Raw genomic sequence first — 15,359 nt, 5'->3', positions numbered from 1 at the left:
AGGTACCAATCGGAGATTTCGTAAATGCAACGGTTGGAACGGCCATTTTCCTACAACTTTAAAGCTTGTAGCAGCCATCAGTTATCTGGGCAGAATCCAAATAAACCAAGGCAGGCCAATTAATTCCATTCACAATATAATTGCAATTGAACTAAACAGTTCTTTTAAATCACAGAAACACTCATCTTTGGTCACATTACATTTAATAAGAGTAAGAAACTAAATCTGGCACTCCTGACCTTTAGGTGGCAGTGATGCGCTTAGTGTGGGTTTGCCGCCACATGAAAAGGCAGAGAGAGTTTCAGCTAGCATGCAGATTTATGCAGGTAGAAGTGAAAAACTGAAAACCTGGAGGAAAAATACAAAATTTGTGTATAATGCGAAAGAAAATCAAAATAATATTCCAATATTGCTAGAAAAATAATCACAATTTTGATTTTTGGCAAAACTGCCCTAAAATATACACCAAACACTCTCTGATTTTGGTTTTTTAATTGTTTCAAAACAGAAGATTATCCATTGCTGCATGTTAGATACGCATAGAATCCCAAATAAACTGCATTGAACTTTGTGGTTTTCTATGTTATAGAAGTTCAAGCGTTATGAATGCTTTTTTTTCCAGCACTATATTGATAAGAAAATACATTCAGATTTTGCACTTCATGTAGATCTTTAGTCTGAAAATAAAAAAAGAACCATCTCCTCTGTTTTATCTGGGTATATCTGCAGTGTTTTGTAGGCTTCCTTTTCCCTCCTTAAAGCAGAGCCTCACTGATTCAATGCTCAGTCCTCTCCAAGGACCCAACCATCTGGACATGCAGTTCTTGTTTTGACATGCATGGTTTAGAGAGCTTTTTGTTCCTCACTGCAGGATCCAAGCTTCTCTGGAAGTCCTTAAGGAGTGAAGGAGATAATCATTTACCAGCACGTCCGGTTCTGACTATTTTCTCTCCTTATTCACCAAACGCCTGGGTTTCTTTCCCCTCACTGAAATTTGACCCTTAAAGAAGAAAATATGTTGCGGGGAGAAGAGAAATTTTACCAGCTGTTGGAAAAAGTAGAGCGCAGAGAGACTCCAGTGTCTCCAGTCACTGATCGACTAATTCTGCTTCCTTTCAGCTTTGATTGTCAGGTTTCTGACCAAGAGGTTCATTGGAGATTATGAAGCAAACACAGGTGAGTTTCTCATTTGTCTGAGCGCCTTGAAGTCCTTCACACTGCTGACTGATCCTATCCTGATTGATCCTGTCATCCCTTCATATTTATCCTTCCACCCGGATCTCTTTGTCTCCGCAGGAGCGCTCTACTCTAGAAAGGTCACCATGGATGGGGAGGAAGTGTCGCTCCAGATTCAGGACACACCCTGTGTCGCCCTCCAGGTCATTTCAATGAACTGGCTGTTTTGGCTTGTATGACTTGGTGACCATTATATTCTCTGTATGAAAGAATGCTGAATTGAAAATTGGCAAAAAATGTATCAATTCCCTCTTTCTAAATTGATGCCAAACTATATTGGACTCCGCTGCTTTTTAGAAACATGCATTTTATTTTATTTTTCAGCTCTGTTTATCTAGCTCTAGTTAAAGTGTAAATATCCTACATAATCTTTTTTTCAAAGGCAAATCCATGCAAAAAATCTTAAATAGTATCAGTATACCTATCGGTATTAATATTGACAATACTGGCCCCGTATTTACTTGTTATCCAATCGAGGCCAAAGTAACCAGCACTACACAGCTGTGTAAATCAGTCTGTTCTCAATTATCAACATAAATGTTTCTTTACAGTGAAGTTGTGTAAAATTCAACAGGAAGGTAGAGAATTCATGTTTACATCAAATTAATTGTATTGATCAGCTTTGTGATCAGTGGTGGGTAGTAACTAGTTACATTTACTCAGTTACATTTACGGTAGTAGAGTAACTTTTTGATTAAAAAAATTACTATTAAGAGTATTTTTACAGCATTACACTTTTAACTTGGGTAAAAATCTGAGAAAGTATCACTACTCTTATTGAGTAAAGTTTCTGGCTACTCCATCCATTCTGAGTCACTTCACTTAAAGGTATTGTGGAGGTTTTTCTCAAATTTTTTAAAAAGACCCGCCCCTCTTCTGGGCGAAATGCCATTTTTCCTCGTGCACGCTGTGTTTAAAAATTGCTGTTCTCATAGCTCATACAAGCTTACTGCGCCTGCACGTCCGCCCTAACCCCTAAATCCCTCAATCACTAAATAGAACGGGGACAATATAGTGGACTTTATAGTTAACTCAGTTAACTGACCAGCTCGGACAGATTATCACTTCCCCGTTGGTCCGCTGTGCAGTGCCTGCGTCATCTTTGTTATTTGTCGGCGGTGTCTGGTAGCAGCAGCCTATGGCGACAGTGGGCCGCTTTGACAGCAAATCCCAGAATGCTTCCCGAGGAGAGTTCTCCATGCAAAGCATTCTGGGATATATCTGCCTCTTCTGAGGCCTTTTTTTCTTCTCATGCACCTCGTAGACACTTTTCTCATACGACCCTCGGCCATTTTCAAAGAACCGCTGCAAGGAAACAAGCTTCAAGGTCTGAAACCATAGCTCAACACAGATATACGCCTGAAAGTGTGCATGCACAGAAAAAGATAGCTGACTGGACGAGCACATAGGACGGCCTTACGTAAACATATCACCAGAATGATAGACAATTAGGAGGACCACTTATTTAGATGATCCACCCGGAAATAATGAAATAATAATGAAAACAAGCTTGTTTTAAACAATTATTCACAATTCAGAGACACGCTTTCTTAATTTTTATGAACAAGCCTTGCTGGTTAAATGTTATTTTCCATCTGCTGATTCTGCCGTGTGGAGGTTAAGTGAAAATACAGTTAACAGTATGCTGTAATTTAACCCATTCTACATACAGTAACTATTACAGTTTGTAAGTTTTAAAATGAAAAATGCATTTTAAAGGATATTTATTACACCTGATTTTTTTATTGTAATTTCTGTTTATAGTTTGTTCTTTGGTCTGATCTTATTCTTTGAAACTCTAGAATTTGCATATTTTATTGTATTTCACATAATTTTGTTAAATCTAATAATATCAAATAGGCTTTTATTCTTGAGAGAGTTCTTTAAAGGCTAATTTTTACTTTTACTCGAGTAAAAACACAATAAAGTAGCGCGATTTTTGTTTAAGTACGAATTTTGGGTATGATTGGTTTTAAATGGCCAGTAATGTATGGACATTAAAGCAATTTAAATTGACCAATAGTAGCTACAAGAGCTGTTAACATCCCATGCACTGCACAAATGATCTAGAAATAAGTGAAAATGTCTTAATTCACTCTTAATTTAAAGAAGGAAAATAAGATCGTTTGCCAATGGAATGAGTATTTTTACTCTTAGAATAAGTTAATTAGATAATATGCTCTTGAAATAAGACAATGCAGCTCTTTTTTCTTATTTTAAGTGTAAATTGTCTCGTTTTATTGGCAAAATGTCTCGCTTACCACCTCAGTTCAAGAAAAAATGCACTTATTTTAAGAAAAAATGACTTAAATAGATTTACATTTTTTGCAGAGTGGGTTTTCCAACTTGTAACTGCAGCATGTCTAAGTTAGGTCTGTTTCATTCTCCACTGCTCTCTTCTCCTGGTCAGTTCTAGTTTGAAGTAAAAATCCAAGTTCTTGTATAACGTATCTGCTTGTCTGTTTATTAGCTTTATATGTACAAATTGTCAACAATTTGTTTATAAAGTGAATGTTGTTATGAAAAGCTCTGTGTTTACAACTTGAAGCTTTCTCTCTCGGGTTCTTTAAGTGAGAGGAGATTACTCGGGACAAACTCTTTAAATAATACATCATATTGTATAACTATTTCATAACCATGACATTGTAATCTTTCTCAGATCAGATAATTTGCTTAGCGTTACAGGAGGTCGCTTTTATCAACCGGGCTCACATCTTGTTGAAGTCGCCCACAACCACAGTTAGAGAAGCATTTTATACAACTCCAGTATGCCAAATCTCCACATTACATCATACATGTTTGTAAATGAAGAAACATCAATGGCTCCAGCCTTATCATAATATTACATTATGTTCTTAGATCAAGGAAACCGCTCTCATTCTATTAACAAATCTTTGCCACATACAGAATGAAGATGACTTTTTATTTTGACATAAGAAGACCTAATTAGATAAACTACTTGGGAAAGAATTAGTTCTGACACAAAGCTAATATTAGGGTTTAACAGACTGACACATCATCAGTGAAAATAATCCTAATAATGTGATTGATCAATAACAACCAGAGGAATTCAAAATACGGATCTTCATCAAGTATTTACGACTGCAACCTTTATGCCTGATACAAAGCCTTACAGGCTCTTATTTTTGCAGCCAGTTCGGGTCATGCATTGTCAAAAAAATACGGGGTTATGAACAGGAAATCCAGGGTTAAGTGTCCAGGATTTGCTGACTGGTAGACAGAAAAAGATCTGCTGTGGAATGTTGTTTCTAGATAGATGGACTGTTACTGAAACATGTGGTTTCGACTTTTAATGAGCTTGTTTGGCAAATGAACGGTAGCTCAATGAACAGAGATAATGGATCAGGTGTAGTGACTTGACATGTTCAAGTATAGCTTACTCGGTCTAATGCCTCAGCACAGAGTGTGCTAACCTGGAAGGAAGATAATCTTTCTTTTTCAGTAGGATTTTATCACTTTAAAGAAAACATTTTATTTAATCTGAGTTATGTGCAGGTCAAATTCTAGCTTAATATTAAAACAAGCAATGCTGCATTTGCTCTGGCCTAGATTTTTTTAATCATGAGGGAATATGAGTAAAAGATTAAAGAACGGTTTGTTTTAGAGTCAAACTTTTTTCACTGGAAGCTTCTTGACAGTGAGAAGCAGAGGTTAATTAGACTGAGCAAGTCTGAAAGAATTTAAAAAGGGAGAAAGTGACTGATAACAGAGGGAGTTTAATGAGTGCAGAGAGGGAGGGAGGGTTCAGCAAAAAGGTTCATAATGTAAAAGTGGAGATCTTTAAGTTATGCTGCAAAAGAAAAAGCAGTTACAGAGCCATCTATGCAGCAGGGTGGTTGAATAAATCATGGCTGCCTCATCTATGCTACCCATTTCTCTTGGTTATAAGCTGGCAGCCAAACACCCACCTGCATACTCACCTCATTCTTTGTGTTTTGGCAGGATGACGCTGAAGGCCTGTACTGCCAGGAGCAGATCAACAGGTCAGGCTGAAATCATATTATTATGAGTTTTAATATCAAACTCATGTTCTCAGTTAATTTTCTTTAGTCCTTTCTTAATTCCAGGTCCATCTACTGGGCAGACGGGTATGTGCTGGTTTTCTCCATTACAGACAACAGTAGCTATCGAACCATCCAGCCTCTCTACCAGCACATCAGACGTATACATCCGTCTGGAAACATCCCGGTTATTCTGGTAAGGATTTCTGCAAAGATATGTTTCACTGTGATAGCTTACTTGCATCAGATATCGTTTTTTTTTACTTTTCTGTCGATCATGGCCATTAAGGTGAATAAAAATGCTGGCATCTAAAACAAAACTTTGAGAATCCCTCAAAGCTTTGAAGAGCATCAGTGGGCGCAGTAGCAAGGTAGCAGTTATAACTCTGGAGGAGCTGTAGGGATTTAAACCTCAGGTGGGAGAATCTGCTGACAGAAAAGTTGATAGTTATCCAAATCTATGAAACTGAACTTTATGGAACTGAGATAATTTAATAATATGAAGTTCTGTTTTATATATAGCACCAATTCACACCACATGTCAGCTCAACAGAGACACTTCAACCAGATCATACAGTCAGATTTGTTTAAATTTTTTTATTTATTTAAGGAAAACCAGCTGATCGCATTGACTCATTGACTCGAAAGCAATCCCTCACACCAAGCATGCTTCTAGCGACAGTGGAGAGGAAAACTCCTTTTAAACCTCCATCAGAACCGGGCTCAGTGAGAGCGACCATCTGCAGAGGCCAGCTGGAGTTCAAGGACACATAAGAAGACATACAAAACAAACATATAGACACTCATCTATAAATATTTGCTTTTATAAAAAAGTGACAGTAAACTAGCTCCATAGATTCTCTGTGCGAAAGAAACAGTGAAAGAAATGAGCTCTAAAACAGTTTTCACGTCAAAAGGATGAAAAGCAGCGCATGCAGTTAGTCACAGTAAAAGCTGAACCCATAGCTATGTTTAGGAGAGAAACAGGAATGAACACTGAAAAAGAGGCCCAGCTCTGTCATCTATAATCCAAGGTGTGGATGGCAGCAGCATAGCTGATATTTCGCTTCAGGACGGTGTCACAGCCAAACAGTAATAGACCAGATGATGCTACTGTTATGAGAAAAAGCAGAGAGATCACAAAGTTAGAGGTGGAGCCAGCAAATGATGAAGAATGGAGATAATAGAGATGGAATGAAGTGGAAAACGAAAATGGTAGGCATTAGCTTAAAAAAGTGATAGGAGGTTCCCAGGAGAGGTGAAGAAGAAGAGGGTTTGATGAAGGCAAAATGGACTCTTGGACCAGAAGGGAAAACGCTGTATGGTAGAAAAACCAACACTTCAAATCACCATGAACACAATGATGGTTTTATATGGTGGTGGCAGCATTATGTTGTGGGCATGCTCGTCTTCAAAAGGAAAAGGGTCTGAATTAAGGTAAAAGTGTTTAGATAGAGGCTGCAGAAGACTCAAGGCTTGGGTTGGGTCTCAACAGCTAGCAACAACTAGACATTCTACCGGAGCTACGATTAAAGGCGTTAGATCATATTTATGTGTTAGAATGGCCCATTTTTCTGTTCTTTAATATTCCAGCATTTTTATTGTCATTACACTGTCACAATTACAGAGTAAAAAAATGAATTCTCTGCCTTTAACCCATCTCCTTGGGGAGCAGTGGGCTGCCTTTATGCGGCATCTGGGGAGCAATGTGGGGGTTAAGGGTCTTGCCAAAGTGGCAGTCTGTGTGAGTGGTGCTTGAACTTAGAACTTTAGGATTCCAAGCACATTGCCTTAACCACTAGGCCGCTACTCCCCAAGGTAGGCATCAGCGTGAATGGTTTTGCCTAAGACAAGTTCTTGCCTAGACATTACTTTTTAGTTACTTTGAGACCCGTGTCAAATTTGTTATCTCTGTGTCAGTTTTATATTGTAAATATAGAAAGAAAAAAATATCGGCCCCAAGAATTGGCCCAAAAAAATCGGCAGCACATAAACTGATGTTAAAATAATTGGCATTGGGATCGGCCTTACAAAATCTGCATCAGTCGATCTCTGCTCAAGAGGCAGGCTAAGAACTGTTAACATTTTATTAATTGTTAAAAACAAAAAGCTTGCGTCTCATTATTCCTTAAAAAATCCTCCACCCTAAAATTCATTATATAATATTATAAAATACATTTATTAAGGATTGTGTTTGCACTGTTTCAACGTGTAAAAAAAAAATCAAAAGGTGTAAATACATTAATGTCTTTAAAATCCAGTTAGATTGATCAGAACAACAGTATTAATTTCAAGGCAGAGCAGACAAGAAACCTGCTAATCCTAATCCTGTAATCTAATCAGTATAATCTCTTCCCTGCTGCAGGTTGGAAACAAGAATGACCTGCTCCGAGCCCGACAAGTGCCTGCAGAAGAAGGCAACACGTTAGCCACTTCCCTAGGTGCGGAGTACAGTAAAAAAAAAAAGTGAATGCCTGGTCCTAAGACCCATAATGCTGTTTTGTTGTTTAATTATGGATTCAGCCTAAAAGTAACAACAAACCAAAGCTACCCGCAGCTAGAGGGAAAGCAGGAAGAGGAATAAACAGATAGATTTGGGTTTATGCACTAGTCCAGTCTGTTATGGTGAAGAAAGTACCCCTGATTTACTGTTCTGTCTACCCTCCTGGCCTCAGCTATGCTTTTGAGGTATGGATTATTACTGAAACGTCATCCTGGATACAAGCGGCCAGAATGATCTTCTTTCCGGATGGCTGGACTCAGCTCTCTCTTCCATCCTCAAAATAGAGCAGAGGCTTCTCTGCATTGAAGGGGTCAGTTAAGGTGCATTGAGCAACAGGGTGTCCACTGGGTATCTAATACCCCCTTTTCTTGCTGGAACCCTATTTATACCACTTAAAATTGTCTATTTATTACATTTTTTCTACCATGACCAATCCCCTGCAATTATACTGCATCCCCAACCATTAACATTCTTATGCATATTTTCTCTGAAAGCTTTAGCTACATTGCCCTGTAAGTTTTTTCTTTGGTGATTCTTTTTATTTTGACCCTCTGTGAATGTTTGAAAGATTTATGCTCTTTGTTATCCAGTGAAAGATCTGGAAAACCATTTATTTTATGGTTTACAGTTCACAGATAATCACTCCTTTACTTATTGTTCTTATTGTAAACCTTAATCCAAGCAGAAATAGAAACCACCTATTCTGAAATTGGTGATTTCCAGTTTTTAGATGGATTAGTTATGGTTGAACACACCAACCAACTCCCAACAGTTGGCGATTTCACACCCTGCTAAAATATTGAGAAACACAGTACAGATTAAGTGACCTTGATAAACTGTATCCTGCATGTTTCCTGATGAGAAAGGAATGCCGACTGTTATCATGACGATGAGAGCTGAGTTGATCTGAGCCATATCTCTGATCGCAGGAGGCGTTTACTTCGAGGCCTCGGCCAGAGAGAACCACGAGGGAGTCCATGCCGCCTTCCTCCATCTCTGTCAGGAGGTGGGGCTTTATCTTATTTTTCTCTTCTTTTGTCGGAAACGGTTGATTGGTGACTCAGGAGTCCTAATATAGGGAGCGTTTGTCTCGATGAAAGCATCTTATTTAGCTCCTTGGGTGTTGGTCATTTTATATCCACCATCCTTTTAAGGAATTTCATGCTCTGTGGGAGCTCTGATAGCTGACTGATCCTAAAAACGGAAATACCACATGTTTATCTTTTTGGCCATAGAGGGAAACCAAAATGGATCACTGTGTGTGTGTGTGTGTGTGTGTGTTTTTTCTTAGTGGAGTAACAGTCGTTCCCCTCCGGGAGGACCACTGAAATTTGCAGTTTCCTGCTGCTCTACGAGATTGTTGTGGTAATTAGGCTCAAATTCTCCCCAAAATTATCCACATTTTCAGATAACAAATCCACCAGTTAGTTCCTCACTAAATAAAAAGCCAAATAATGTTTGAGATCCACAGGTTGACGGTTCACAAATCCTGTTAAATTACAGATTTAGCAAAATCATCCATAATCCATAAATCATCCTTAAAATGTTTTAATTTTGATCAAGTTAAAACCACAAAAATCTGTTTTATAGATTTTCTTTTTAAAAAGAACAATACAAAGTAGCTCAAATTGTGAAGCAGCAGTCAAGTCAAACATGGCCTTAAAGATATTTTTCAATGAAAAAGTTTAAAGTCTCTTGAGTGTTTTTTTAGAGCTTAACATATTTTCTTCAGACTTGTTTCTATATTAAGCTCCACCAGGGTTATATTGTTTTTTCCTGCTAAAGAGAAACAATCCTACTGCATGATGTAGCCAGAAATAATCTGCGAAAAGCAAGTTTCAAGGTATGCCGCCATTTTTAAATTGTATTTAGAACACAGCTGATATTGGGCACATGAATATGCTTTGACTTCAACTATCTGATTTAAGCTCTGACTCTATACTCAGGGGATTTCACCCAGATGGAAGGTGATCTACCACTCTATGTTTTTGTAGCTTAGGCAGAGTTTCTTTCTGTCCTTCTTCCAAATGCTGAACTTTTTCCCTATCATTGGTTAAAAAAAAACATGATGCTTGCACCACCGTGCACCACGTTCCCCCGTGGACGTGCTGTGTTTAGGTTATTTGCAGTGTCATGTTAGGTTTATTTTTTGTTTTGTTTTTTTACAACACATAGAGTTTAGGATGTGTGGTAAAAATATTCACATTTAATCTTATTTAAAAAGATAAGATTTTTAAATAAAACCGTAATGATATAGCTCCTGGAAGGTTGCAGAAGGAAAAAACAATACCCGTTGATTTATTCTCAAAACTTTATCATGAATGTTGTTATTGCTAAACTGAGATTTAGCAATACAAAAGTGCATCTTTGTTTTTGTATTCATTTTTATTAAAGGACAGAAAAAATTACAAGTGAGAAAGGTTTGACAAAAATTTTCTTGGCAATAAGCAGTGAGATAATAACTTTAATCTGACAAAAGCAATAAATAACTATTCTATGGAAATGAACAAATGAATTCAGACATAACCTTACCAACCATGCTTCAACAAAATGATTTTAAAATATAAATTCATAAAATAGGCCTAGGAAAGACTGAAAATAATGTCATCATGCTACATGGTAAATCAAGGTCTGTCCTCTAATTAGCATAACGTGTCTACAATCTTGAAATCAGTTATTAGGCCTATGTACATATAGGGCTACAGGTATCCACTGTGCTGTTTGATTACATGGTGTGTACCACACTCAACATGGACCACAGCAAGTGAAGGAAAGAGTTGTCTTGGGAAAAAAAGGTCAAAGGTAAAGACCATCTCCAAGAAGTTTAATGTTCCTTTCACTACAGCTGCACATATTATTCAGAAATTTAATATCCAAGGGACCGTAGCCAACCTCCATGGATGTGGCTGCAAGAGAAAAATTGATGACTGGAACAGCTTGCTCATTAGGAGTGGACCAAAATACCTGCTGAACCAAAATCTTTGGTGAGAGGTACACGAGTTTCAATGAGAGTTACAGGAATCATTTGACAGAGGTGATTACCTCAAAATATCGTGCAACAAAATATTAAGGGTACAATCATTTTTATCCAGACCTGTTTCATGGGTTTATTTTTTTTTTAATTTTCATTTGAAACAAGGTTAAAAAAAAACAATGTTTTTCTTTCAGTTGTTCATTTTCATAGAATTGTCTTTACTTTTGTCAGATTCCAGACATTCCTTTGAACATTCTGGGTTTTACATTCATTTAAAGAGGGTTGCCAACAATCTTTTCAAGAGAAAGGTTGTCTTTTTGTGTTTTATACTTCTCCTTCAGTGACAGCTTGTCTCCATATACAGGTCAAATGAATAAGGCTAGTAAGTTTGTCTTCTAACACCTACCGTAATCATATACCCCTTTCCCACTGACCAAAAAACATGTTTAAACCCGCAAACAATCAGCTTTTAGTGGCAGTGGGAACAGCTCACTGACCCGTGTCACCCCTGGTCAAATGACTCTGCAGGCAACCCGGGTTAAATTGCCTTCAAACGATTCGGTTCCGATCGGCATGCTGTAGGGACATCAGACCCAGGTCGACCCGCTAATTTACAAGATAGTATTGAGTGCAACAACGTATATCACATCATCTCGCCAGTCACTTCTGCTCTAACAAGCCAAAACAACTCTGCTTGCAGTCGAAAAACATGGTGCAGCATTGCTAAGATGGATTTGCACAGACAAAAGAGCCACACAATAAAGCAAACTTACTGCGCCATGGCTTCCTTCCATATTGCTGTCCATTGTTTACTTTCCTGATTTTCGTCGCTATGGCGTTGACGCTGGCATCACCAGACATGCTACGATGGGGGCACAGACCATGCACTTTGCCTGCAGGGGGGTCAGACCCAGCTTTTTTTGCCAATGGGAAGGGAGCCAAATGCCAATTGTTAGCATTTTGACCCGCTATTTTCAGCTGTAAGGACGCTCTAGATGGCGATGCAACATGGTGCCTCTCACTAGGTGCACCGACACCTATGAATTTTATAGACAACTCATTCTAAGCTATGGGATTTTTTTTTTATTTGGTTGTTTTTAGACTTTGTTCGATATGTATTTATAAAAGAAATATTAGATTTATGGTAATAAAAAGCCAAATTATCAGCACACTGCTCTTTTAATAAACAGAGTGACTGTAAGGGGAGTTGGTTCTCTTAGATTTTACATAGCATGAATTCCAACTCATAATACATTTTTTTCAAATTTTTATTTAGAGGAAATTTTTTGTGAACCTCTCAAATATACACTACTAGTGTTAGTTTGTTCCATAAACTCATAAATCAGCCTTTGTTGTAAGATGACAAAATGACAAGGACTGCACAGCTGCTAAATATGTACACTATTAAATCACAGGTGGGAGGGTGCAGATATTTGTATTTTATCAGACTGTTTTAGGCGTTAACATAAGTTCCACACTACCACAGTAAATAAAAAAACGGGCCAAATAATGCCTGACATTTTTTTAGGTCTGATTTTTTTTTTTTTTTTATAGTTTGTCCAGTTAAAACAAGGACATTCCGATATAAATAGAATGGAAAATCCCTTTATTGTCTCACAATGTAGAAATTCTGGAGTGTACAGCAGCAAAAGAATTATAGAAAAAACTGGTCACACAAATGTAGACCTTAGAAAAAAAAGGAAATATATATAACAATAACAATAGTGAAGAGTTAAAAGATAAATAAAACATTGTACTGTAAAGTGTTTTAACACTATAAAAACTGCGCACCTGGAGAATAAATAAGCAATATACATCTATGGACATTAGCAGCAACATCAGAGATGTGCAAAATGACAGCAGCATGTTATTTAACTGACTAAGATAGAAACTGAGCAAAATCAGCATGAATGTAACAACTTATTGAGGTTGTTGGGAACTGTGGTGGGTATAAAGTCTTCCAGCTGCTGGGAGGGAGGATCTGTGATAACGCTCCCTGGTGCATTTAAGGTGCAACAGTCTGTCACTGAAAGAGCTCTCCAGGTCTGAAACAGCATCATGCGTGGGGTGGGAAACATTATCCAACAGAGATATTAATTTAGTTAGGATCCTCACCTCCTGCACTGAGTCCAGAGGGCATCCAATTACATATATATTACATATATTCCAAAAAGGTAAAAAAACAAACAAACAATTCACTCGACTTTGTTTCCAAGTTAGAAGATGTTTCGCTTCCCACCCAGGAAGCTTTTTTAATTCAAAATGTCAGAAATAGCGTTGAGTTCAAGGCTTTATAGAGTGGACCAAAAACATGCAATTTTGAATTGACATTTGCATCCTGGATTTGAAGCCAAACGTCTTCAAAGTCCCGTGGATTGCTTTTTAACATTTTTGGAATGACCATGAATCTTCACCAGAAAAATAAATATAATTTATATTACAGTATTTTCTCAAACATTTGAATCGAAAATTGCCTATAAATTAAGAGAAATGTAAAAATAATGGGAAACTGTCCAATCTTTTTCTCCTGCACCAGGTGATCCGAGCGCTGGGAGGAGGAAATGGGGAGAAGAGGAGAGGAGGCCTTCATCTAGCCAGGCCCAAGTCTCCCAACATGCAGGAGCTGAAGAGAAGGTTCAGACAGGTCCTCTCCTCCAAAGTAAAGTCAGCTACAACTATATGATCCTGAAGCACCCAGAGGCAATATCAAAGCCTTCTGTCCAAATTAAAAGATGGAAGAAAAATCACAAGAGGAGATAATGAAGAGCCATGACCTCCAGGTTTCATGTCTGAAGCGTTACATGAAAACTACCGAGATGCTCTAAGGGGATCAAAGCCTTTCAAAGAGCACAAGATGTCTCTCTTCTGATGAACAGATAAAGGCAGAGACTGACTTTGACTTAGCTTCCTGGCTCTCCAGCTCCTCTGAAGGAGAATCCTGGTCAGAAGCACTTCCTTCCTGGGATCAACAAAGACACATCTCAAAGACAATTGATTAGTCAGTTCTTTTCCTGTTTTCATGAGAGTGGAAATGACAAGTCTTTAACCCAAAGTAATTAAAACTCTTAAGAATTTAAATTGAGAGATAGATTCTTATTTCTACTGGTACTGCTTTGTCAAAGAAACATTAAAGATGTGCTGTTTTCTTAAACAGCTGACATAAATCAGTATGGCAAAGACAACATTAAGCAGACAAAAAAAATGTCTTCATCACATTCCTATTAAGGATATATTTTAAACAAAAACAGGAAATGACCCCAAAACGCTCGAGTTCAGGGCTATACGCTGAGACAAATAGTGACCTATGACCGAGGACGGAAATCCTCTTATTCCAAAGTGAAGAGAAAATTCCTTTTCTCTAATGATGCTTTGGGCTCACATATATAGAAAAATGATGAATAAAAAATGTTTAAAAGTGTTAAAACATTTAGTTCAGCATTTTATTCTAGATTTCATATCATATTTCAGAGTAAAACTAAGAATGATATAATTATAATGCTTTTTTATAAGTATATAAATAAAAACAGCAAAACTTAAAATATGGAGATTACGTACTAAATTATTCTATTTGGTTAATTTTCAATAAAACCCAAAATGGTCACAGAAATAACTTGAATCTGAATTCATGAAAACGAACAATAAAAAAACAGACGTTGATTTTTTTTTAACCAAGCTTCAAAAGAATGATTTAAAAAAATAAACTTATGAAACAGACCTGCACAAAAAATATTGTACCCCTAGAAAAGACAAAAAAAAAATCTTAATAAATCAAGGTATCTCCACTAACTAGGTGTCTACTACCTTGAATCACAGGTGTCTACTACCTTGAATCAGTCAGAAGCATATATGTAGAGGGAAAAATTGAAGTTTGGACTCATAATGACCACAAAGTTGCATAGTCCTGCAAGTTGCATATATTTATAATTATGTCTAAAAATGTATATTCTATTAAATATACTATTATCGTTCAACAAATAATTTTGTCTCTAATTGGATATAAAAAAGGCATCCATCTGCTTTTCTTCCGAGATCCCTGATAAAACAGTCATCCACTGTATGATCATTCCCTTACCTCTAAAGTGTGTGAACTTTAGCATTGATCAGGGGTCTGCAATCTGTGCCTCTGGGGCCGAATGTGGCTGTTGGACCCTTCATGTCATGCTGGTTTGTCGTTTTTTGATCCAAGTGCATAATTACACGGACAACGAGTACATTTTTATGTTTTATTTACAAAAGCAATAAGAATCTGGAAGCGAATAACTGAAGGGAGTCAGTTGAATTTTCTGGTCTATCTGAGGGGAGAAAGCAGCCTGATCGGGATGGAGCTGGTTGATGACAACTGATGAGTGATTGATTTGCTTAATTGAGAGATACGGTGGAGGTAGCATAGATCTGTGGGGGTTTGATTCAGCAGACTTAGAAGACTGTACCCTAGAAGTCCAGGAGAATGTGAGTGAGATCCGAGAGTTTGTATTTGCCAGAGACGATTGCTAGAGAAGTGGCAGGCAGATGATAAAGGCTGAGAAATGCTGCAAACAGGTGAGAACTTTTCCATGAAGATCTGAGACGAATTGAGGTTCACTTGTTGTCCGGAACACTAACATATTTCACAGTAAAGAGATTT

At 37.5% G+C, this 15,359-nt stretch overlaps 1 protein-coding gene across 1 annotated transcript in view; it reads left to right on the top strand.

Moving 5' to 3' along the window:
- Positions 1 to 14,054, top strand: part of LOC107091511 (ras-like protein family member 11A-like) — a 19,814-nt gene extending 5,760 nt beyond the window's left edge. The window contains exons 2-8 of the mRNA XM_015385477.1: positions 1,120 to 1,176; positions 1,297 to 1,379; positions 5,200 to 5,240; positions 5,325 to 5,454; positions 7,624 to 7,699; positions 8,691 to 8,767; positions 13,272 to 14,054. Of these exons, the coding sequence (XP_015240963.1) occupies positions 1,120 to 1,176; positions 1,297 to 1,379; positions 5,200 to 5,240; positions 5,325 to 5,454; positions 7,624 to 7,699; positions 8,691 to 8,767; positions 13,272 to 13,418 (611 nt within the window). The 3' untranslated portion in view covers positions 13,419 to 14,054. The remainder of the gene's footprint in view (positions 1 to 1,119; positions 1,177 to 1,296; positions 1,380 to 5,199; positions 5,241 to 5,324; positions 5,455 to 7,623; positions 7,700 to 8,690; positions 8,768 to 13,271) is intronic.
- Positions 14,055 to 15,359: the final 1,305 nt, after the last annotated feature.

Source organism: Cyprinodon variegatus, unplaced genomic scaffold, assembly GCF_000732505.1.
Source record: "Cyprinodon variegatus isolate N-32 unplaced genomic scaffold, C_variegatus-1.0 Scaffold341, whole genome shotgun sequence".
In the NCBI taxonomy this organism is placed as follows: domain Eukaryota; kingdom Metazoa; phylum Chordata; class Actinopteri; order Cyprinodontiformes; family Cyprinodontidae; genus Cyprinodon; species Cyprinodon variegatus.
The sequence above is the reverse complement of the archived record's forward strand: the minus strand, read 5'-3'. Positions and strand labels throughout refer to the sequence as shown.